Source organism: Magallana gigas, chromosome 2 (assembly GCF_963853765.1).
Source record: "Magallana gigas chromosome 2, xbMagGiga1.1, whole genome shotgun sequence".
NCBI lineage: Eukaryota > Metazoa > Mollusca > Bivalvia > Ostreida > Ostreidae > Magallana > Magallana gigas.
In genome coordinates this window covers 51,131,180-51,156,650 of record NC_088854.1, presented here as the reverse complement: position 1 = coordinate 51,156,650, position 25,471 = coordinate 51,131,180, and the positions used below count along the sequence as shown (strand labels likewise).

The 25,471-nt window shown below is 33.4% G+C and overlaps 1 protein-coding gene across 13 annotated transcripts; it reads right to left on the bottom strand.

The window, feature by feature from the left end:
* Positions 1 to 1,225: 1,225 nt before the first annotated feature.
* Positions 1,226 to 25,108, bottom strand: LOC105328720 (dynamin-1). Of its 13 annotated transcripts, none has more exons than XM_034443800.2 (23): positions 24,865 to 25,108; positions 20,830 to 20,903; positions 20,181 to 20,330; positions 19,787 to 19,990; positions 19,454 to 19,552; positions 18,792 to 18,900; positions 18,303 to 18,497; positions 16,216 to 16,351; positions 16,009 to 16,076; positions 15,530 to 15,668; positions 15,133 to 15,290; positions 14,691 to 14,736; positions 13,557 to 13,670; positions 12,083 to 12,192; positions 8,689 to 8,818; positions 8,557 to 8,571; positions 6,653 to 6,799; positions 6,422 to 6,478; positions 6,144 to 6,325; positions 5,619 to 5,834; positions 4,967 to 5,008; positions 2,869 to 2,910; positions 1,226 to 1,521 (listed from the first exon to the last, which is right to left on the bottom strand). In XM_034443800.2, exons 1-23 carry the CDS (start codon positions 25,026 to 25,028, stop codon positions 1,446 to 1,448), a joined length of 2,673 nt encoding a protein of 890 aa, XP_034299691.2. In that variant the 5' UTR covers positions 25,029 to 25,108; the 3' UTR covers positions 1,226 to 1,445. The 13 variants fall into 13 exon arrangements, with proteins under 13 accessions (XP_034299691.2, XP_034299688.2, XP_034299687.2 ...); XM_034443797.2 differs by lacking the exon at positions 12,083 to 12,192 and adding an exon at positions 11,305 to 11,417; XM_034443796.2 differs by lacking the exon at positions 14,691 to 14,736 and adding an exon at positions 14,587 to 14,635.
* Positions 25,109 to 25,471: the final 363 nt, after the last annotated feature.

Here is a 25,471-nt window from a genome sequence, read left to right as displayed (position 1 = left end):
TAAGACTACCGGTATGTATCAAGTCTATCCACATTCATAGTCTACCAATATCAAATTATATAAATTATCATATTCCATACAACTGATTGAAGTGACAGTCTTCTTCATTGTTTTATGTAGAGTTATTTTGAAATTGCAAAAAAAAAAAAAAAAAAAAATGATGAAAATTGATAAAAATAAAAATTCCATGGTTATCAAATGACCTAACTAATAGTAGTATCCATAAATCTGGCTTCAAAATGCTAGCTGAAAAAAAGATGAGCAGAGATGCTACGGAGTGAACAATCTTGTACATCCTTCACAAGACAACTGTACATCTGGCCTACAAAAGTCAAACAAAGATTGCACAAATCATCACATAGTACCAACAATTCAAATGATGAACATGATAAAAAGATATGGTCGAAAATGTCATATATAACAATCTATGAACATCTCAAATAAATACATACATGAAATAATTTCTGCAGCAATGAAAAATCACGATTTTTTTTCCCCAAAGCAGCATAATATTCTTTTCACTGTCTATTGATAAATGTTAAAATCAATATAAAAACTATTGATTAATGCAAAGTTTCCTATCAGGGGCCACATACATTTTAACAGTACATATATTTCTTATACATATATAATTTTCCTTTCTTATTTCTAGTACATGTATATGAGTGCATGCACTACCATGTACAAGTATAAACATATCACAACAATTATTCCAATTTTGACGTTATATGGCTACTACTGGTTTCTACAGAATAAATAGGTGTCTGATGACATCACATCAGGGTGCAAGTTACCATTGATCTAGTACAAGTTACCACTGATCTAGTACATGTACAAGTTACCATTGATGTAGTACAAGTTACCACTGATCTAGTACAAGTTACCATTGATGTAGTACAAGTTAACACTGATCTAGTACAAGTTACCATTGATCTAGTACAAGTTACCACTGATCTAGTATACATGTAAGTTACCAGTTTAGTTATACACCCACACATTTCTTTTTTTAACAATACCTGTACTAATTCACGTGGTAATTAAAATCAAGATTTAGAATTTCCCATAGCTAATCAGAGCAATATTTTTGAGACAATTATACATTCAGTTTGTCTTGGAACCAAACTGAGAGCAATCAGCTGCTATTCATGTAGCAAATTCAAAATTAGTTTCTTGTGATTAATTATCCCTTTCTTGTCAAATGGTTTTACAGTGCATAATGTGGTAAAAAAAAAAAAAGAACAGGAAAAAAGTCCAGTTTTCTTGATCTGGAAGAATTAAATAGGTCACCAGCCAGCTGACGCCCCTATCACAGCTCCCAGCAAATCTTTTGTTGTGAAATCCAGGCTTATTCCAAGTAAGAATGATATCCACTCTGTGCCTTTGCATAATAAAACATCAAGCAGTTCCTGCTTCCACTCACTCCATTGCCTACGATCATCTTCCTCTCAGTTCATGTTTGGTCTTGATGGAATTGATGGTCGCTCTGGAATTCTGGGAACATTTGCTTGTGATCCAGGGCGACTGAAAGACAAAACAAACCTAGTGAGTACATGTACAGTGCAACAGAAAAATCTCAAACCACACAATCAACTCTGCTGAAGCTTTTGTTTTAGCTCAAACTTTTGGGAATTTATTTTCACCGCATAGTGCTCGAGACCATTTCTACTCTATTTGCTGTTTCACAGATGTTTTAACTACTCCATATCCAATTCTTTCCACTTACTGTATACAGGTTATTTTCGCCTGTATTATTTTCGCCCTTCTACACTTGCCAATGGTTTTGTTCAGTCTTGAATTTGCCAAGATGAAATAGTGTTAAAAAAGATATTATTTGCGAGAATGGAATTTGCCCTGTCTTAAATTCTCCATCCGACGAGGGCAAAAGGGGCGAAAATAAAGCAGGGGCAAATACTTCCCTTTATACAGAAGTTATTTGAAAATTTTCACAAAAATGAACTTTCTTCATGGATTGTGTAAAGATCCAATAAAAAGCAGCATGACTAACCATTGCAAAACAATAAATGGATAGTTAATGGTCTCACAAAATTGTACATACATGTACTAATTAACATATTCATGTTTACAGCTGCCAATGCAAGATGACATTTTGAGACAAAGCTAAGAATACAAGTACATGTATTGATGAAAATAGCTGGTGGTGTCCAATACATGATCTGTGATGGAACAAACTCAGAACATATTGTTTCGGCTCAATCACAATATGCAAGCCCCATTTACAATATACATTCAAGCAAATGTTGGGACTTCCATCTCGCTTTCACATATCCATGGTATTCAAGACCAAAATGTTCAAACAATCAAGTTTTTCTTTATCAAGACAATATTGTGAATTTTCTGTCATTGCAATAGGGGAAATAAAATAGCTAGGGAAATAAGATTCACTTCTTTATGCTCTCAAAAATGCATCATGTTATAGTTAAGTTAATGCAATGTACAGAAGTTAACTAGTATGCAAATATTCTATGTAATGTATATTGATATGCAAAGGGAGGTAATATGCACACAGCTGTAGACGAAGATGATGTCATATATTTGTATGTGCCCGTAGATGAGCCCCCAGGTTTTTAAAATTTTCAATTGAAAGGATTTTTGATGCCTTCTCCCCCTTAGATATGAATGGCTACATGAGGACATGAGAGATGTATTAAATGGTATATACATTGTTAAAAGTTATATTGGCTGCAATATATATGATAAAAGATACAATTAAACAAAAAATCACATTTCAGACAGACGAGACGTTGTAGAGCTACATATAGGCAGTATCATGCAAACAAATTAAGAAGCGAAAGCATGATAACTTCCTGATTATATCAATATAGAAGGAACAGAGGAAGGTCAACATACTTGCGCATATATGCACTTCCAACCGCTTGGCCAACATTCCAGCTAAATGTTGTGAAAAAAATAAACACTTTATATTCATTCCAACTAAAAATATAATAAAAGCACTAACAAAAATGAAGATTTTCTATTTAACTACTTTTAACTTAAAATTTCTCCAAGCATAAAAATAAAATTTCCAATATCAATTTTATGACTATAAAAATTATCATTACGAAATTTTAAAATTTGCTATCTAATTTAAGATTCCGAGCATTAGATATTTCTTTAATAGAAAAACATACATTTATAAACGAAAAAAAAAAAATTATTCAAAAAAACTAAATCTAGCCAAGAAGAAATATAAGCCAAACAAAAGTTGCGAGCCTGGTGACTTAAATATATATGTATATATATATAACAGAGCTATCTTTTTTTTACTAGATTATAAATTCAAATACAAAAAGTGTTTATTAAGTACACAAGAGAGGACTTTAGTTTGTTAGTTGGTTACTTGAATGTCACAGAGATAAATAAAGGATGTTAATAGAATCTGCTAATGGCCAGTAATGTTCCTTTACTGTTGGATTTACTTGGAATGTAAAAGCTCACAATCATCAACTGCCTGGATGTAATATATTTTGTAATACTAATTCCTTGATATTTTACCCCCTACCGTATTTGATCACCCCATAATACATAATGATTGCTTATTCCTTAAATAAATCTATGGTGATTAAAAACTGGCCAATTCAAATTATAACCCTATATACCCTTTCCAACAAACTCAGGTTTTATTAACTTTATACCTACCAAAATAGGCATATAGGCGATTTTAATGTACTACACTTATCTTCTAAACATGACCACCCCTGACTTATTGGCCACAAGAAGGGAGAGATTGATTAGTGTTATGAATAACAAAAGTCTCAGAAATCAACATGTGCATTAATTGTTAAACCAACAAATTTCAATGCATATATAAACTTTGAAAAATGCCATTCAAAAGCAAAAACCACATGCATGCAAAATGTGTCACACGAAAACATTCATAAATGATTTCCATTTGACATCAATATACTGCAGAAAGACTACAGATAATTGCTGAGACATGAAAATACTCCAAGAAATTCTATAAAATAAAAGCAAGAAATACCATTACAAATTCAGCTCTTAAATGTATAGTTGATTTTCTATGAACAGCAAAGCAATAGGCCATTCTGAACATGTGCTTTAGGCCATATCCCATGTTTATATGTTGATGATGCATTATCAATACAGTTAATTAGGATTGTCAGTATACACTGAAAGTGTATAAATACTATCAATTTGAATTAACTAAGGCTGTAAATATATTGATCTCAATAGTATTTATATATGGAAAGGTGGAATATTTGAATTTTGAAGCAAATAAGTTCTACAAATAAAATCTTCCTTAGACATACAAGTTTTTAACAGCTACAAGTAACTAATGCGCCACAAGAACATTTTCATCATTGAAAGTCTGGGACAACATATGCATAGGATAACAAAAATAACTCAACTTAATATGGTGATGAGAGGGGATTTTAAAGCTAGCATCTTAATCAAATTAAAATACTATATATACGATTTAATCTCTATTTTAAAAAGAATTTTTTTTTTGGAGGGGGAGGGGTTAAAAAAAGATGAAGTTTTCTTAGTTTTGTGAAATACAAAGGATTTCTGGTAGTTGAGCTCTATAGCACATGTTCTAAAATGGCAGACCATGCCAGCAGCTACTAACTCCCCCCAAGTCTGGCCAACACCTCTAGCTGTTTGTAAATAAATGTTCTCACTTTCTGTTAATACAGTTCATATGGGGTTTATACAGGTAGATATAAGTTTTAACCCTCCATATACAAAGTCAAAATGTTAGAAAGCAAATACATAAGGAAATAATGTGCTTTGATAAGTTGTTGTGGAAATTAAATTTGGAGAGTTTCCATTTTGGTGACAGTAAATTTTACCAGTCCCTGAGATTTAAGAAACATAGGATTTTGTTATATTTTATTTGGCTGTACAAAGATTTCAGGACTGTTAGTATCAACTAGAACAGTCAAACAGAGAGTGAGCTACTGGAAAGATGTGCTTTGTGTCTAACCCTTTCTGTGCTGTTTTCCGATCTATTTGCACATCATATTTCCTGTAAAAAAAGATAAAGGTGCCCATGTTGTAAATTTGAAAAAACTTTTAATGGGTTCTCTTTAGCCACAGATTAGTATGCTGTATATGACAATTTATGAAATAAAAGTAGATGTACTACTTTTAACCACTCAATTGCAGTGTGTCAATCATACAAACAAGGTATTTCATAGAAATCATTACATTAAAAAGAGCATGTTACACTTTTGTTTCCATTTGTAAAACACCAGCCAGCATTCAGTGAATCATGATTTTTCAACCATATGGCTACATTATAATCTATAACAATATCTATAAAGTGCACCGTACACCAAATACTCTGTGAAATCAATGTTAAACTTCACATACAAGTATCTAAAACAATCTGAAAGAAATAGGGCTCAAGTCAACTGAACCAAATACACCCTTCTCCACCCACTGAGTACAAGTGTTCAATTTTTTTTTAAAAACATATTTTGGATAGGCATTAGACAAAGTTCAGCTCAAATTTGATACAAATACAATTCAATAAGTAACAAAAGATTTCTGAAGGTTTCCATTGGGAAGGAGTAAACAACATATACTTCATCCTTTAAACTGTATGAAATCTCTCCAATAATGAGGACACTTACGCTGGAATGGGAGGAACGTTAGCTCCCATCATGTTCGCCACCGCTGCTGCGTTGGATGCACTGAGTCCACCAGGCGCATTAGGCGCCGGTCTGGATGGAATGTTTGGTGCGGGCCTCGCTGGGACATTCTGTGGGGGAGCACTGCCCGGTCGGTTGGGCAGTGGTGGGGGTGGAGCTCGTCCAGGCTTCGGAGAAGATGGCCGAGAATTTGGTCTTCTAAATTAAGAAGGGATATTTTAGTTTTCTACATCCAATGGAAAATGTCATCTTGAAAATTCTTGTAATATAAACTAAAAGTATCTCATTGTTGATTAACAAAATTAGTTTAATATTTGTACCATTTTGCAAAAATTGAAATTCTATTACCTCTTACATGTGCTAGCAATAATCAATAATTATGGTACATGTATTTCAACACCCGCACATGGGACGATTTATGCAGCAACGTGCTCCAATTCAGACTTTTTCCTCCCATGCATAAAAAATTTCCATGGGGAAACACTAACTGATTTGCACATGACTCACCCATTTTGTACAGATTGGTCGACTTTGAGCCATTCATCGTCTACAGGTGGGGGTACAGGGGTGGAGTTAGTGTTCATGGTGATGTCCCCGATGATACTCAGCGCCTCCTTGGTCACGCTGTACATACGAATCAGCTCGTCTCTCCTCTGTGCCTCTTCAGCAGACTCTTCCATCAGTGATCCCTAACCATTCAAAATCATATGCCATCATACATGCTTCACTAATACAAAGGTACTGTAAACTACAACTAGTGTACCAGTACTAATGTAACAACTTACCTGCTCTGTTGTGGAGTAAAGGTGAGCTAGAAGGTCAGCACCAATGAAATCTTTCACCTGCATAGAATAGTAAAAATCAATGTTTTATACTTGTTATTGCAGTCTCTGGTAATTTCACATCTAAACACATTCTTTACACAAAAAAATCCCTCTAACTAGTACTCCACAATTCTAAATATGAGACTTGTGATTACACTAGATGAACAATTAACTCTACCTGCATGTACTTACATCGTTCACAATGATTGACATAATGCATTTGGGAACATGGTCTCTCTGAGTTTTGTTGACAATCTTCATGTAGGATTCCACCAAGTTCCTGATGGTCTCCACTTGTCGTTCCAACTGAGGGTCCATAGAGCCCATGTCATCTTTTCCCTGCAATACAACAAGACTCCAGGGTTTGAATTATCTATCAATAATATACAGTGCAATGGGAAAATCTCAGTCTCACCACTCTATTCTATGTCTTTTAAGCATAGTTACAGTATATATATCCAATGCAGACCTCATTAAAAAGCTGAGTTTGTTAGCACTAAGCCCCGAGTTCTGTTTGATAGCACTACATTTCGTAGGGATGGCAACTGATATCAGTATTGCTAATCAGTTCATCACAACTTGTTACAGGTACCACCAATTTACTGTTTAATCATATCAAAAAGCACAGCTATATGACACATATATGTAACTGGGGTTTTTTTTTCATTAAAAATCCACACTACTACAGATGTCAGATAAAATACTGTCAAAAACAAAAATAGTCTGTTCATTAATCAGAACATAATTTGAATTTTAATATCATAATTAGTATTAATAAAAAAAACTAATATCAAACTAGCATATGCATGCAAATTTCTAAAGTTTTCTGACCACATATCAGATATCAATGTAGTTCCCATGGTAAAAGTTTGTCTTTGCAGAAAAGAACTAAAGCTGCCATTTAAAATATCCATTAGAATCGTAGCTGTAATGTGCCCAATATAGAAAATAAATATGTACAGATATATGTAATATCAGAGACATAAATAACAGAGATAGGCAACTCCGCCATTAGCGTGATTTGTTGTTGAAAAATGGTACGGGACCAACCTTACTTTGAGAACTACATTTTAGTAAACTTAGATAATGATCTTAAACCAAAAGTATATTGTTTTAACGAAAAGTGTGCATAGGTTTTGGACATTTTTGAAACAAAATATTGAAAAATAAGATTAATATATAGAAAATATATGGGCCAGCCATATTGACGAAATCTCGGATGGCGGGTGGCCGACTGCCTCCTAAAACTCCTCTTTTAATATTTTTTATATGACATAAACTCATGAAAATATAATTTATTTGAATGTTTTGGTAATAGATTTTAGCTGTTTGTATTTCGATGTAATTGTTTATTAGAAAGATATACTGATTTAAACTGGAAACACTTTACAATAGGGACCTTGGATTTCGCGAGATTTCGATCGGTTGCCAATTTCTGTTATTTATGTCTCTGGTAATATAAGTTTCAAAAAATGGTATAAAATATATATTGAAAGTAGCTTTATAATAAATATGTATAATAACAATCATAACTCAGTAATTGTTCTGATCATTAATTATGTAAAGTTGAACATTAGGTCAGTGACAGGTGTAAACAACAGCGTTTATAATTTACATCCAATGACCACTTTCTTTCCATAGTTCCAATAAGCCCTGGGACCTTGATTCTCTCCAATTTAACTTGATTAAATATCAACATCTCTTGGGATCAGAAAATCAAGGAATTGTCTTAAAATATACCAATTTTAAAATTTTTTTTTACAACTATTACCAATTAGCGGTTATGTAACCCATAACCAATATACCACTGTTTTGACCAGGATACCACTTAAATTACCAGACCAAGCTACCACTTACCAGTTAATCAGTTAGCTATTGCCAACCCTATTGAATCCACCAATTAAATTACTAGCATAATGATCACCTAGAACTTAGTAAATAACCATCATCTGCTTCGACTGAATGACCTTGAATTACTTTGTCCTTAACATTCACGGTCACTAAGTCTGAAGATTAACCAGCTACATTTCATAAATCAGGAGAAGGTTTAAGTTTTAGGAATATAGACAGAAAGATAGACAGATGGAAGGACTTACCGAACGCGACTTGTCCTAAAGTTTAAAGGCATACCCATATTTTAAAAAATAAAATGATCATCAGAAAAACTACTAATACTACATAGCATCACACTGTAAGACCTCCATCATGACTGATGGTTGGGTCCTCACCTTTCTCTCCTCGTCGTTCTGGGATCGGTCGGGGTACACCCCCGCCCTGAGCAGGGAGGCCTTCCAACTGTCGACCTCCTCCTGGTTTTCCGCTGACAGTTCAAGCTGTTTGTAGTCCTTGTATACATTCCTACAGAACCAATCAATTATGACTTCATATATTTTAATATTCTCACATTAAAAATTTTTGCATTTGAATAAATACATGTACATTATAATCAACAATATTTTGAAGGAAAAAATAACTTTGTTCTGAATTATATTTTTTTTTTTTAGAATTTAAAATTCATGTCTCCAATCATTATTAAATTCAAATTTCTATTGACAAAATTCAAAGAGAGACACATTTTTCAATAAAGTAACTCATATACAATGAAGGTATGATGCGTAACACAAAGATAATATGGAGGTGAACAGAAATAAAACAAGGCAGCAAGAGGAACAGAAATGTGTGGAATCTGGTAATATAGACGCAGGTACTGGGCAGGTAAACAGTAATCCCAGAATCCCTGCCCTGCTGTACCTGTCACAGGCATTAACTCAACCAACCAATAAAGCTGCAATTTCTCATAAACCCCCTCCCTTTTATTACTAATCAAACAGCAGAGATAATAAAATTAGTCATCAATTTTAAGAGAAAAGTCTATTAGAAGAGGGAATTTCATATATTCTTATAATATATGCATACAAATTTTAAAACATCAACATGAGATGACACATTATATATAATTTAAACTTAAGAGAACATACAAATTTTAACTTAATACGATGTCATTCTTATTGGCAAACTGGCTTATGTTTGACAATAAATACATAATAAATATATATAAAAGATCTTTTTAATCGACAGTAGGTGTACACTAGCAAGGCAGCAGCACAGAGCATTATAACATCTGTCAAAATTAAAAATTATCTAGATATCTGATCTCAGAATGTATTTACTGAGTTAAAAGTTCAATAAATTCTTTTTATATGTACATGAAATATGAATACACAATACACAATGTTATAAGCAAAAGCTCTTTTAAAGCTCTCTGAAATTATCATTTCAATTTCCTATGACTGAATCTTATTATTTTCAGTGCTGAATTGCTTTTCCCAGAATTTATAGTATCTGTGGTCCCGGGTTCAATATTGCAAAATATTATATGACACTGGTAATCTTTTTTCTACTAAATGCAGCAAGTATATACAATAGCTTGAACATGAATGATGAGAGAGAGAGAGAGAGAGAGAGAGAGAGAGAGAGAGAGAGAGAGAGAGAGAGAGAGAGTTGTTAAACCTCTTCCCACTGCAATAAAAAAAATAATGTCAGCTTATTGAAAAATTGATAATGTTGAGCACAGAGCTCACACTCATGCAATTTGATCCACCCTCTGAGGCATGCTTGAGTCTGTTGATATGTCTCAGGTTCCTGAATTAATCAGCCATGTACATTAACAGCCACTAACCCCTCACACTCTGTTATTCAGTAATCCATTGACAGATAATCCATCACACACTAATTGTAGTGAATGAAGAAAAATTAATCACCTACTATCATATCATATTAGTCTTGTTAATTCCTTGAGTGATGAAAGTGAAATTTACAAGGTAGCATAGAATTTTCCTTGTACAGATACTTAGAGACTTTCTAGAAAAACTATCATAGTTTACATGTACAAGTCTACAATGCTATTAATTGATTACATGAATACTAAATGCATCAGCTACCGGTATATTCAGGTGCACTAGATTTTTCTTCTCCACTAAAGTAAATATAATTAAATGTACAGAATAATGATGAGCATTAGCATGAATACAACAGCTAGGCAATGATCGCAGTAACACCCCAAGCCATGCTCATGCAGGAATTAGGATGAATACACAGCATATCTCAAACAAGTCCCGTTAGCAATATGAAGAAAGTAAGTCCGAGTAATGACGAGGTTGAAGTGAGGATGAAAACACAGAAAGGCTGTCTCTGGTTCCATCACATACCTGCCAGAGTCGGGGTTAAACAATGCAAAACAGTGTTTAGTAAACAGACCGCTCTCCAGATCTTTCACTTTCAGACCATCGAGGGGTATCATAAATTTCTTCTCTTTTTCCTGGAAATTTCAACATTCAAACATGCGTTAAAATGTTGTGATAATGCAGACGTGTGTCTGAAAAAAGGTGAGTCTCGCTGCTGCCGAGTCAGTGGAGCGTGAGATCCTAGGGGAGAGATGGAATGTTAACACCCACGGAGTTACAGACGTCACATTGATAATGTTAATAAAAGCTGAACGTTACACTGGCCCACAACCATGCCATACAGCTCAATATGAGGCCAAGTTTTTGTGGGGGCACGAATGGTCATGTGTTGAAAACAACGAGGTTTAAATGAGGTGCAATGTTTTCACACATAATGATGATGAGTGACTAAAAACAACACATATCAAAATTCAAAGAGGAAAAAAATTGTTCCTAGTCTTCTGGTTATTATTAAAAACAACAAAATTAATTTCCACCATTTCTATTCCACAGGTGAAAAAATTGGGAACATAAAAAAAGCAACAAGGGTTTAGTAACAGGACACAGGAGACAAGACGAGTAGCACAAGAAAAGTGCAGTCACTAATACTAGTATCCCGACCTGTTATCTTGGTGAAAGAGTGCAAATGACTTTTTCTTATTCACAAAACCCGAGTCTGGGATATCTCGGACTAAAAGGCCGTCCACTGTCAACACATACTTCTTCTCTTTCTCCTAGAATAATTGCCAGTGATCTCTGTTATTTACAATCTGTTTGGAGAAGTGTGTCAAATATGCACCTGTGCCAAATGCTCGAGTTAGTGGGAGGGTGGGGCAGTTAGTGTGAGACTGATCGTGAGTTGGGTTGAGCAGGGAGGGTCCTACACTGGCAGGCAGGGTGGGGTGTTTGTCATTCATCCATAGTATTTTGTAGATGCTAACTTAAGTTACTTTCATTCTGAACACTGGGCAAATTACCTCAATTTCAGTTTAATTTTAATGAGCTAATTGTTTCCCTAGATACTGTCATCCCTAATGCAATCTTATCTCAATTTACACCCCATAATTGCACCCTTCCATTTTTTCCTACAGTAAATACTCTCTGTCAGTGTTTTAATTAGCTCACAGTGTACCATGCAAGAGCTTCTTAATTTTAAATTCATAAGTGCCTATTAGGAAGAAGAAGTTTTTTTTTAGTTTTTTTTTAAAAGTTGAATTGCACAAATAAGAGGGTTTTAAACTTGAAGTGTCTTCTACTCTACATATCATGAAACCATGCAATAAAACAAAATTAAAGAGTACAACACAAAAGCACACAGAGAGCCCTGCTATTTATATGCGTATGATTGGCAGATAGGGAGCCATGGAAATGCTTGTTTCCATTCGCTGCCTGTATATACCTATTTTCACTTGAATACAGAGCAAATGTGGGCCGTTTGTTCAGAATTCCTGCTTCTACATCCCGCACTCTTAAATTCTCCACTGATAACATAAATTTCTTGTCTTTCTCCTGCAAATTCAAATTCTTCATGCTTGACAAAATTTTAATATGCAATTGCATTTCTTTTTCAGCACATTCCAAATCTGCAGTCTGATTAAAACCACCCCTTCTCCTTAAACTCGTCAGGGTCTGACAGGTATCAATAAAAGGTTATATTCACATGACCCTTACATTTGCATACAATCTAAATATTCCCAACCAATCACAGACATGCTTTCATCTGTTTTATGAGAGGTGCAACCTTACATACTGGAGGTAACAAAAATAACAAGGATAAATTTATTAATATAACTCCTTTGAAGAGTTCCAATAGATTTTTTAAAGCAGTGAAAGTCCTTCCCTGATTTGTCAGAAGTAAAGGTTGTAAAAAGATGACCTCCTATCGATACTTGTCAGACCCTGACGAGTGTAAGGAGAAGGGGGTGGATTTAATCAGACTGACAAATCTGTTAAATATCACAATTCACAATAACCCAACACATTTACAAAATCCAGGGTATAAACCGTATTGGGTTACATAGCACGGTGCTTGTCATGCAGGGCCAACAACTAAACAAAATAGCAGTTAAAACAAAATCACATGACCATTTCAAAAATTTAGCAGGGACTGAAACTTAAATAGACTAGGAATTAAAAAAAATAGCAAGTTAATAATTACCAATGTGGTGCTAGGATAGCTACATATTTTTTTGTTTAAATTCAGTGACAAATGCATAGCATGCGAGTGGTGATTTCATTGTGGAGGTGAATACATGGGGGATCTATTTACGGTGGACAGGGTGATTTAATTTGTACGTTTAATTCAATGTATGTTGAAAAGAGCACACAATACTATATACAGCTTTTAATTTTTCTCTATACTGTAAAGCATTGCCCAAGCCACTTTTGCTTTTTGTTCCAATTTAAGCATAAACATATAAATTTTCTTCTTTTTTAAAACTTTTCCTGTACATAAACACAAGTTTAGTACCCTCAAAACTCTCAAACTTTGACAGAGAGAGAAAAACTTTTATCATAATCCTTAATAAACATATCAACAGTCCAGCTGTATAGAGTTTTGGTATGCCGAGTAAAAAATGCAAGCAATTTAAAATATATAACATTCTTCTGCAATGCAACATGTGAAAGTATAAGCATATTTGATGATACATTATAGATTCTGATATGGTACATGTAAATGAAGATAAATTTAAGTCACATCAATTACAATTACATTTTAATTATATGAACAATAAGTAATTATTTAAATTTAGATAATTTTCATTTTAATAGTTAGTTTATATAAAATGAATTTGAATACGGTAAGTTTTTTCAAAAATTGGACTTGAAAATCATTCTCATTCACCCGAGGGATAGAAATTTGTTCAGCCTACCTCTTCATCCTTGTACCAGGAGATGCTTTCAGCTGTCAGCACAAACCAGAAGTCCTTGGAGCCTCCCTTCATGAAGCTGATGTTGTGTAGAGTCAGATATCCCTTACGTATCACCTACAAAAAAGGTAATTCAATACAGAATTTATCAAGGCATTAAGCATTCGTGTTCCTCAGTAACCTTACTTGTAATCACCAGTAGGCCTGGGGACCACAAAACTTAGACAAACTCACCTTTTATCCAAGTCTCACTTTCACAAATGGAATATACAGTATATAGTGGAAGAGTGAGACTGAGATCAAAAGTTAGCTTGTCCAACTTTTATGGCCAAAGGGCCAGATATACAGTCATGTATTTTTTCTGTTCAAACTAGAGCTTATTTTGAGTGAGAAAATGTCAATGAAATGTTGAAGGTGGGAAAGTTATGAAAAACTAATGTAGGTTTTAGGAGGAAAATGGTGAGAATGCATTTGAGACACAAAGTTGACAAAGACAGTTTAATTTTTATTTAAAAATCAATGTTAAGAAATGTTTTCATCATACAATCAATCACTCATTTGTTAATTAATATCAAGATTAAGTTTAAATCAATGCTATAGTGACTAATGCTTCTGAATCAGTAATTAAATACTTTGCAAGAAGGAGTAATATTATCAATATAAGATACTATGGGTTAAGATTTGTATTAGATAAGTAGATTCATATTCATTACCAGTAAACTTTTGTTACTGAAAATTCTTGTAAATACAAACTTGCCTTGGTATACTGTAATTATTCATTTCAGAAATCAATTTATATTATAAGTACCGTTACTCTATAACAATACCCATACATATATTTAATTAGGTTCATATATGTTATATAAAACATTTCATATTATTATAGCATTATTTATAAACCGTACATTTCAACTTTTACAAAAAATACTCTGTACAGAATGAAAAAGTGAGAAATACCTGATATACTGTGGAAGGTGGCAAGATGACAAGAGTGCGATTGGATAAAGAATGTAAAAGATAAGGATTGAAATACCTGATTTCCAACTTTTTTCCTTTCCTTATTTTCGGCTTTGTTATGGGCACTGAAATGATGATCAGTTTTATGTGAGTCAAAGATAGAAACTACAAGATTAGTACCTGATTGGTGACTTTCTTCCTTTCTTGTCTCACAGCTTGATCCGCGCTACAATAAAACCAGTCATCAAAAAACAGGGGCTCTTTGAGGCCTAAAGTAATTGGTTTTAACATCTTGCCTGTGTTTCATGGCCTGTACCATGTTGTGGAACAAGATTACAACATTTAAATACAACAGCATTGGTCAAAAGAACTGAGTATAATTTTATCATACAATCAATCTTGAAATTTCATACAAATTGAAACAAAGTAATATTTCTTGAAGCTCATGTCTCTACTAAAAATATTCATTCAATATAATTACACAAAAAGAACCAAACCAGATGTAAATTGATCTGTTTTTAGTCCATATTTAATCTTTCATATCAAAAAGGTAAAAAGAAAATTCCATACACAATGTATGGATTACTAACTTAAAGTCTAAAACGTTTGCTTTATCACTTACTTGGCAAATCCAATAAAATCTTCATGGTTGGTGTTTATGTAAGCCAGCTCAAATTCTACATGCATCAAGAGCTGTTCCTTAGCAACCATCTCACGTTCCCTGATGCGGTTGTTAACAATACTTTCTGTCTCGTCTCGTAGCCTGGGATATCTGCTCATCTGATCAAAACAAGTTCATGGAGGATTTTAACTGACAGTAATCAGCTCTTCTCTTGTGTGAAAAAAATTACACAATTCTCATTCTATAATACAAGTATTTCATTGACGTATTTATAGGTTAATTAAATTAGCGTTTCTATTTTCATAATGTTGATTTCTTTCTTTTTCACTGATAAATTTATCTTGATTTTATAACCAAACATGACTTTCAGCAAGAATCAGAACCAAGTACTCCATACCTTTTCTGTGCACTTGTGTACAACATTTGTTAACTCTGTAACCACCATATCCACAGCCTTCAGAGATGGCTGTTTTAGTTTCTTGATGTATTCCTTTACTATAGCCTCAAAGGCTTTATCTGGAGTAAAGAGACCAGTTCTGAAGAAAAAGTAAATCAAATTAATGATAGATGATGTATTTGTTGCTCTTTGTCTTAAAATATTCACATGAACAGACATACAGTAAAACATACTTAACAAAGTGACAAGGACAGGCGATTTTGATTCGAAATAAACGTATTTTGTTATACTTGTGAAGTTTACAACGTGTAATACAGTCAAAGGGAATGAAAATCACTTTGCTGTAAGTGTCAATTCATTATAAGCGTGTTTGTATAACCGTGTTTTACTGTATTTCACATGTATTTTACATGTACACAAATATGCAAGCAGTGAAACTACAGCCAAAAAGTACAAGTACAATATCTTAAAAGAACTACCTGATAGCATGGATGTTTCTGATGGCTATACTAATTTCTTTCCTGAGTTCACGCTCATCAAATTCAATCTACAAATAAATAAAAGAAAATGAGTTAAAACAGATATATATCAATAAAACTGAAACATCCAATGGGAATAATTGTACAATGTAAAATGTCATTTTTCATTACTAGACCATATGAAATGGTATCTACAACTATGCATACCTTGACCAGCTCAAAAGGAAAGCGTTCGTGAAATATCCTGTTGATTTTGGCCCCCCCTGACAATTCTCGGGTGTTAATCTCTGTTCCAGAACCTTCGATGCTTTTATCAAAGTCGACATTAAACTGTTGAATCATTCTGAAAGAAAGTTAATAACATTACATAAAGTTGATTGTTATAAAAAAATTGTTTGTTGATTACATTAAGAAAAGATTTTGGTTCACCGACAGACCAATATTTAGGCAGACACAAAACAACAGGGCTGCGTTCAAGATCGTACCTGCTACATAGGGCTATGTAGTTTAACGGTAAGCTAGCCTAGCCGCTAGGTAGATATTCGTAGCCTAAATATTTTATACTAAGCATCAAATTCAAGATGGCCACCTTAGTTACCACTTTATAACAAACATGAAATCTATTTATTTAGTGATATTTTATTCTTCCTTTAAGTGAAAATGAATTTTAATATGTATATTTCCGCTTGAAATTAACAAACTATGTCGATGTACCGTATTTTCCCGACGATTAGTCGGTATTTTTTTCCTCTGAAGCAGAGCACCCGACTTATCGTCTTGTTCGACTTGTCGTAGGCTCGATGTCAGAAATTTTTTAAAAATAGCATTAAAAATCTTGGTTTTAATCATCTTGAGTTGGCTGTGTGATTAAAAATTACGTTGTTGAATTCACTGTTCATCTTTAATAATTATCATTTTCACTCATCTGTCAACACATTAATACATAATAATAACAACAGTTATTTAAAAAATGTTACATTGTCTTTAATCAATTAAAAGTTTTACCGTTCCGTTTTTATAAACACATCGTCACATGGTTCTATGTATCACTAGTAGGAAGATAACATTGCGCAGTAAAATTGAAACCAAGTTTGAATGGAAGAAAATATTGCAGTAGGTCCGGGGGATGTTTTTTTAAAATTTAATTATTTTATTTGTAAAGAGTTGTTAGTGGAAAGTATAAATCAGAAATTTTTAATGGTCAAATTCAATCTTAAAATACGTAATCGGCAATTATCAATACTACTGTTTATACAATAGGCTGACACCGGTTGTGTTAATAATCTTGCCCTAAGGCCGAGATCTTTACGGCAATTTCACTCCCTGTGTATATAAAGAGTACCGTTATAAGAGTGATTATAGTTCATTGATAAATTATTGTCCAATTCTTTGATTATTGTTAGATAATTTTTTTAGGAAACGTATGTATGTCGTATATCGTCATTATCAAGTCGTACAAATGATCGATCTATTTCTAACAGTGTCTATGTAAAACAATAGCGTGTAACTGCATTACTGGATACAAAGTAAACAAGTTTCATCAAATCATAGTAATTGCTAAGCTTTCTGCACTTGAGATCCCCCTTTGAAGTCCGACACGAGACAGGTGCATGCCTGTGACACCGGAAATTGTTAAACAAACACTGACCACGCGCCGAGTCAACAGGTGGCTGGTTACATAATGGCGAATACACTGGCGATAGTCAGAGTGGATACTTATTTTAATGCTTGGGAATAAAATATTTCTGACAAAGTAAGTTTAGTTTTGCATAACACGTGATATCGGGATTTGTTTAAAATGCAAGCGACTTTGTAAAAGTTGCCGATATTTGAAAATTTGATGCATAAGTATAAAGCGTAATTGTTTAAATGCTAATCATTAATAATAATGGTAGCAATATCGGTGACATCGTGGCATCATACACTGATAATGTTACTGCAGTTTTATAGGCCATTTTGAAGTGATAAGATCGACGTATGGTCTGAGATCGACGTATCGAAGGATTTTGTTAAAATTTTGGCGAAAAACGGGCAATTCGACGAGTCGTCCGCATCGACGAGTCGTCAGGAAAATACGGTAATTAGTCTTTAGTTGAATATTCTCAACTTCAAATCTGAGACCTAGCAGCTAACCTAGCAGTCCGTTCAATAGACCTAGATAACTACGACCTAGCGGCTAGGTTAGCTGCTACGATCTTGAACGCAGCCCTGATTATCAGAAAAGCATATATGACCATTAAGCTCAGATGAGCAGAACATTGCAAGGGAACTACTCAAGTAGGGGTTAGCCTTACTGCATCATGGCCTTAGTTTTTCGGGAGGGGTCATCAGGTCTGTAGTTCTTGAACTCCTGGACATCTTTCTCCATGGACAGAAGCTGAGACTGGAGTTTGTTTCTGAGGGTAGGCAGAACATCACGAATATGGTTTGTTAGCTGCTGATTCAGCACTCTTTGTAGGTAGGGCGTACCCATTCTGTCAGCCATGTGCCTAGTGACAAAAGATAGAACCATACCCTATGATACATTACATTGCACACAATATGAGAACTGCAAAGATCAATTACTGTACCAGCTAATTGCTTGACTTCAAAGTTTATACACACAGAAACCAACCTGTTACCAGATGAGTTTTATATTCTATATACAAGAATATGTTATTTACACATTAACAGTTACATTTTATTGCTCTTTTAACAAACATTAGAAATGAACAGATATAAATGGAACTATATTTAATGATCACTGAGAAATAACTGGACAAAGTCAGAGATACTACACATACCTGTATGAAGGGTGACTAAGGAAGAACTTGCGTTCCCCGGCCAATGCAGCTCGAATGTCCTTTCTTCCATCAATATCTTGTTGACTTCTGTTCACAACTCCAACATAACCTGAAATAGATTTTTCAATTATTATTATCATGAGGAAAAAATTGCCAGAGAATAACTCTGAACATTTTCATCTAAAAGTCAAGATATGTAGATCTTGAAAAATATATACAAAAATAGTAGGATTAAATTCATTAAGAAGGCTAAAAGATTATGTACAGACCAAATACTGTAAACCAACTTTTACTTGTGATGACTTTATTTCACGATTTGCAGAAGATAAACTGATTCGCCGTGACTAATTTTCACTAGTCTTGAAAATATACCAGAAAAAGTTGAGAACTAATTCGCGATGAGATAAAGTCTTTGGAGCTATCATGAAAATTTTTCACACACAAATAAAAGTTGGTTTACAGTCCTTTTCTGGATATTGATTTAAAATCTAAGTATTTTATATCTGCTTTAATCAAAACATCAGCTATTCAAATAATGAACAGGAATGTATTCTTGATTAACTTTTTCTGTACAGATTCGTAATTTTTCCACACAGATTTTAATGTATGTAGAAAACAGAAGCACAGACACATAGCAATGATAATCTACAGACAGATAGTACCTCTCCTCAATGGTAGAGTTTTGTTTTCTAAGATTTCCCTGGCGTCTGTTCCTTTGTCCATCAAGTCTAGTTTGGTAATCACACCTATTGTCCGTAACCCTGTAATAAAAGTAACAACAGTGATACACATTCCTAATTATATAATCAAAGTACTGTCAAAATGATTCATGAGAAGAATTTATCTTTTTAATAATAAGTGTTGAAAATGCATTATATCATATGTACATGTCTTATACAAGTATATAAATGTACAAAAATGAAAACCTAATTAAAACAAATGAAAGGTCCTTTTTGACCATGGTCTAAAAATAAAACTTTGGGCATGTGTTGTACCTTGGGGGTCTACCTCCTTTGCTATTTTTAAAGCATCAGAGTTTGCAAGATCTGTGTTGGCGGGGGAAACAGCTAGGATAAGACAACTGTCCTTGGTGATAAATTCTAGAAGCATGGCTCTGATCTGCATTTCTATATCTTGGGGCTGGTCTCCAATAGCAACCCGTGTCATTCCAGGCAGATCAATCAGGGTCAAGTTCAATACTGAAAATTTATGCAAAACATTCTATTTCAATAACAGTCAAAACTTCAAATTCATTTTTATAAAACGAAATTCAAACCCATAGTTTAAAAAATAAGAGCAAATGTGAAAAGAATATTCAACTACTTGTGAACAAGGAACCACTTAACTTTGACAAGGACATGTGATAATATTTTGATACTTATTACTTACCATGAGGGGAATAGACTCTGAGGTTGATTGGGATGTTGGAAATGCCCTTGTTGTGGCCCGTTACTCTGTCTGTTTCTGCCTCGATTTCTTTACGAACCTCTGCAAAGTCCGTGAAGCATGAACCTTTCTTGTGGAGAAACTCTGCATATTCTAAAATTTAAAAAAAAAAACCAAGTGGTAATATACAGTTTTTGCTAAAAAAAAATAAACATTTTGCTTCGTTAAAATCATACATAATAATACTAGTATTATCTCTGAATTATGAGGAAAAAGCTCTATGCAAAGAATGAGATATCAGAAATTTCTGCTTCAGGCAATGCAATCAATCACATAATCAAGTGTAAGTATTTAGAACTTATAGATCACAGTGTGTAGAAGCATAGATTTGATTTTGTTCTATCATCACTAGTATTACAACTAAAAACAAATGTGCTGTAAAATTGATTGATCCTGAAAAGCAGTTTCAAGTCTCAATATAGGTCATAACCAACAGTTGAAATAAACATTTATGAAAACAAGATAAAAAATATTTGCATGCACAAATGACACAGGTTAGTAACTGCTTGCCATTCAATCAGCCCGGCTACTTTCCTTTCTACACATCCATCACCTGTCCATACCTTACACTGATTGACAGGTGAGTTCTTACCTGTATTGCTGTTGATCAGTTGTAAAACCAGAGGGCGCCTTGTTACTATACCGGACCCTCGCGGCAAAAAATCTCTGCAAAATATAAAACAGGTGCTTGTATATCATTTACCATGAACATTAAAATTTATACACATAATTCCTAGAATTCTAAGACAGTTAATTATAAAATTTTGACATTGGTACATGAATTTTCATTGAGCTTAATGACAGACACACAAATTGAATGTGGATAAAACTAAGGGCCTAAACTTGGCTTTTTTTAGTCTACCCTAGTATTACTACGATTATATCTCTGTGGTTGTTTATCCTTTTTTAAAGAGGGGGGTGGGTCCTTGTATGTAAGTGTTTAAATCACCAAAACATGTTTTCCTACGAGGAAGTTATCCATCTGAATACACAATACACTACCTTAAATCTATATACCAACTTGTCAGTTGTCAAGGAAGAAATTGCTTTTATTCAAGCATCAAAAAAAAAATGAAGATAGAAAAAGTAAACAAAGTAAAGGATCTGTTCAGGGTCCATTGTGCATCTGTATTCTTTTCCAGGCTTTTGTGGCCTCGAGTTATAATAGATTTACATTTCTCAATAAACAAGACTTAGAGTTTAAAAATAACAAGATATTTATTACATTTACCATCATAAATATTCAAGTCTGTTTCATAAAAAACTATTTTTTTTTAGGAAAAACACTAAGTAATAATCATCAATGTGTAATTCCTTATAAGGACTTTCTCATATCCATTAAGCAACACAGGTTGTGTTTAAAGGAACCTAACTTCCTTCCAGTTTCCTCTGATGCATTAATCAATACAATGTATAAAAAAATATATAAAATGTGACAGTATACTTCATAGACTTGTACATATAATTACGTTTGATAGATTAAGCTGAGAGATGAAAATTTAATTTAATTCTTGGAAAGGCTCTAGTTCTAAATAACATCAATACGCTTTTAACAAGTCAAGGGAGTTTAAAGGAGGCTGGTGCGGTGCTTTCATCAAAAGAGTCTACAATATGAGAGATTCCTTGACAAATCAATGCTGCTCACATTGTAGTTACCCCAGCAAAGCTAAGAATATTCCATTTCAAAGCTGGGGCATTTATTGACTATTGGACAACAGCGCCCTATCTGATCGCTTTCCAGGAGTCAATCAAATCATGGCAACTATGCTGTATGAGCAGGAGCAACACAGAGAAAGCAATACCCCAATTAAAATTGCCTTATATGTGTATGTGGTGGTACTTAATAACATTGTATTGGATCGTTCACTTTCCTACATTAATTCATTAACAGAAATCATTGGCTGTGGATAAAATAGGTCAGTAAGATTTGAAGGACCTAACAAGAAAAAAAGCTGAAGGATGACAAACTTTTCAAATTATCTCGGAGCAGATGATTTAAAAATCATTCAATTCAAAACTGTTTTGTAAATTGTACTTCACTCTACCAACTCTTCAAGGAGATTGCTTACACTAGCCATTTATGGCAGAAATCAGATCAATAATAAACTGTTATGGTAGGCTATACACCACAAAAGATTTAGGACAAAAGAAATAACACATTTCACACAGCAATGAGTCTGTATGTCTTTCTTAACTGGTTTGCATTTGCTAGTTAAACTGTTTAACTGCTGTATTAATGGTACTTCTTTTGACATTCACCTTGGAGTAGTTTGAGTATTAAGATCTAGCAGAATTCAATTCTGATTTCAATTTGAATCAACCATCTCCAAACTAAAAGAAATATGCTTTTATCATAAATATGGATCAAGGTAATGTAAAAGAAATCCAGGCTACAAACTACATGTACCGGTACATGTTTTAATTGAGCTGTGACCTACGCTTTATAACGAGTGACCTATCACCAGTAATTGAGAACCAAGCATCATTTCCTTGTAATTCAGAACCCATTTGGGAACCAACATGCAGTTGGTACATATAATGTATTGAGTCTTTAAGGCTCCATTAACCAGGTATAACACATATCTTCCTTTCCACCAGGAAACTCTTATATACTCCATAGTTAATTTAAAGTGTATGTATGACCTTATGGTGCAAGGAGATTCCTCATTACATGTACTAACATCTGATTAACGATATCATGATGACAAACCAACGACATTGATACCGTTCTGTTCCTTATGCTTGTATTTCTGTAGATCAACCTAATACACTGAACTTTCAAGTAAACTTGACAAACATGCACTCCAGCAGACTTTAGCAATAAGAATCATACATATGTTTTGCAGATCATTTACAAAAATTATTTTGCAAAAAACATCTGCTTTCTTTTGATTTGTTGAATTGCAAAAATGTTGAGTTTTGAATTTTATTCCCCATAATGCCTATCATTCATTTACTTGTAATATCTGAGAATTTTACATTCAAAATGAATCATTATTACTAATGACAGTGTAACATTACAATCCAAGATGTGATTTTAAAAAATGTGTATCTACATGACTTAAGGACATGATTCAACTTTTCAACTTGTATTCTGCTTTTGAATTATATCTAGTGATTGCTAATCTTTGAAAAACGTTTTACAGTACCATTAGAGAATTAGCTTAAGTCAGGAGCTTAATAACACTGTCACTGTGAACAACTTTACACATTATGTTATTCAAAGCAATTCCTATGTACTTTTAGGCAATTGTAACTGCCTGCATGTTCATACTTCTATTTGATCCCTATGCAAATTACAAGACGAATATATTCAAAAAATAAATTATGATATACTACACACAGACCTCACTCTTTTGTCCCCCCCCCCCCTTTTACTACTGTAAGCAACGATATTTCGGTGTGTCAAATCTAGCATCGGTGAAACCACTAGGCAAACAGCCTATTAGATAAAATACTGTATGATTGGTAAACTGTTTGCAGATGAAAACTACAAGTAACTTTTTTCCCCATGTTCAGCAAAATTTGTCCTAATACTGAATAGCACATAAAATTTCCACATTAATTTACACAATTGTCCATTCAATAAAATCAACTGGTGAGTAGTGAACCCTGTAAAAAGTAGCCAATGAAGTACAAATGCTTTTGTTGAATGCATTTCATTTTCTTTGAAATGAAAAAAGGTATATGGGCCACAGCTTCCATACTATGATTAAGATTCCTTCAAATAAACAATGCAATTGATCTATAATCTATTAAAATCCATTTTTTCCATCACACTTTTATTTTCTGACTAAGAGCGCAGTGCAATAAGTGAGTGTGTCAGGTACTTATCTTCAAATCATTAGTATGGTTTGTACAACTTGAATTTTCCAAATGCATTTTTATAAAGTCATATTAAACATGTACTATACAATTGAAAAATTTTTAAATGGTGGTTATAATTTAATATGATGTACATATTTTCATTATCCATATATACTATATAGATTTCTTGAGATGTCCAGTACTACTCTAATAAGTTACAAATGTCATTAATAAATTTATTAGTTACAGTAGACTTTGAATTGTATCCCTATGTAGTACAAGATATAATAATGAATATAAAAGGATAATGATTAACATCCATTTAAAATGATAATACTTAGTATTACCTTCCTACATTAAAAATATATTGTACCATTTAAAACATTTAATTTTTCATTATACATGTATTATCACACATCAGTCCACATCATTTAAAACTATTTTTAAACAAAAATGCATTTTGATGTTATTCTTTTGATCCTACCACATGATATGATTCATATTGAAATCTGTGATAGTATTCCACTCAAAAGATCAAATGTTTGACCCAAACAAGATGTCCCGACTTAGCGTTACTTCATTTAATATAACATGGACTGATATACATGTCTGGGTATGTGATTTAAGTAATCTATAAACCAATATTGACCGTTTATTTTGATACGCCCCCTTATGTGCATGTTAACATTTCACACAATAATTAAACTTGACATCAGCATTGATATGAAGTAAAAAGTTTAAGTAACATATAGAAAAAGTAGTACATTTGTTAACCAAAGGATTTTATGTGATCATTAAGTTATATTGCATAATAATTTACCTGCCCACAAAATTCTCTAACACCGAACTTTTCCCCGCACTTTGACTTCCAACTACAGCTATCTGGGGTAGATCAAGGGAAAGAGGGAGGCCTAAGGACGCGAAGGCATCTTGCAACCTATTCACAATAGGAATAAGCTGCTCCATACCAACATTTCCGGCCATTTTAGCGATCTGTTTTCGGGTACTATACTATGTTGACAGTCATTCAATTCATGGCGGAAGCTGATATAATGAAGGCCGCTTATATCAAAGAATATTTATAGTGGAAATACAAAATTGTTTTAAACAATACTACAATGAACCTTATATATAAAAAATATGAATAATTTTTTAAAATCTGACTAAACGAATTACTTAAAACTCTGCCTAGGCCTGAATTAACATAAATGTCAAACATCAAAATAAAGGGCAGACAACTCTACCTCACATGTTGATGAGCCGCTAACTATATTTAGGCCCTGTATCATAGTTACTCATTTCCTTTTGATTGTGTATATAAGGCGTATAGGAAATTATTATTTGGTAGATTATAAGCATCTCATGAAGTTCCCGAAATCAACTTTCAAGCCTTTTTAATGAAGCACGGGAAAGAAAAAAAATGGGGA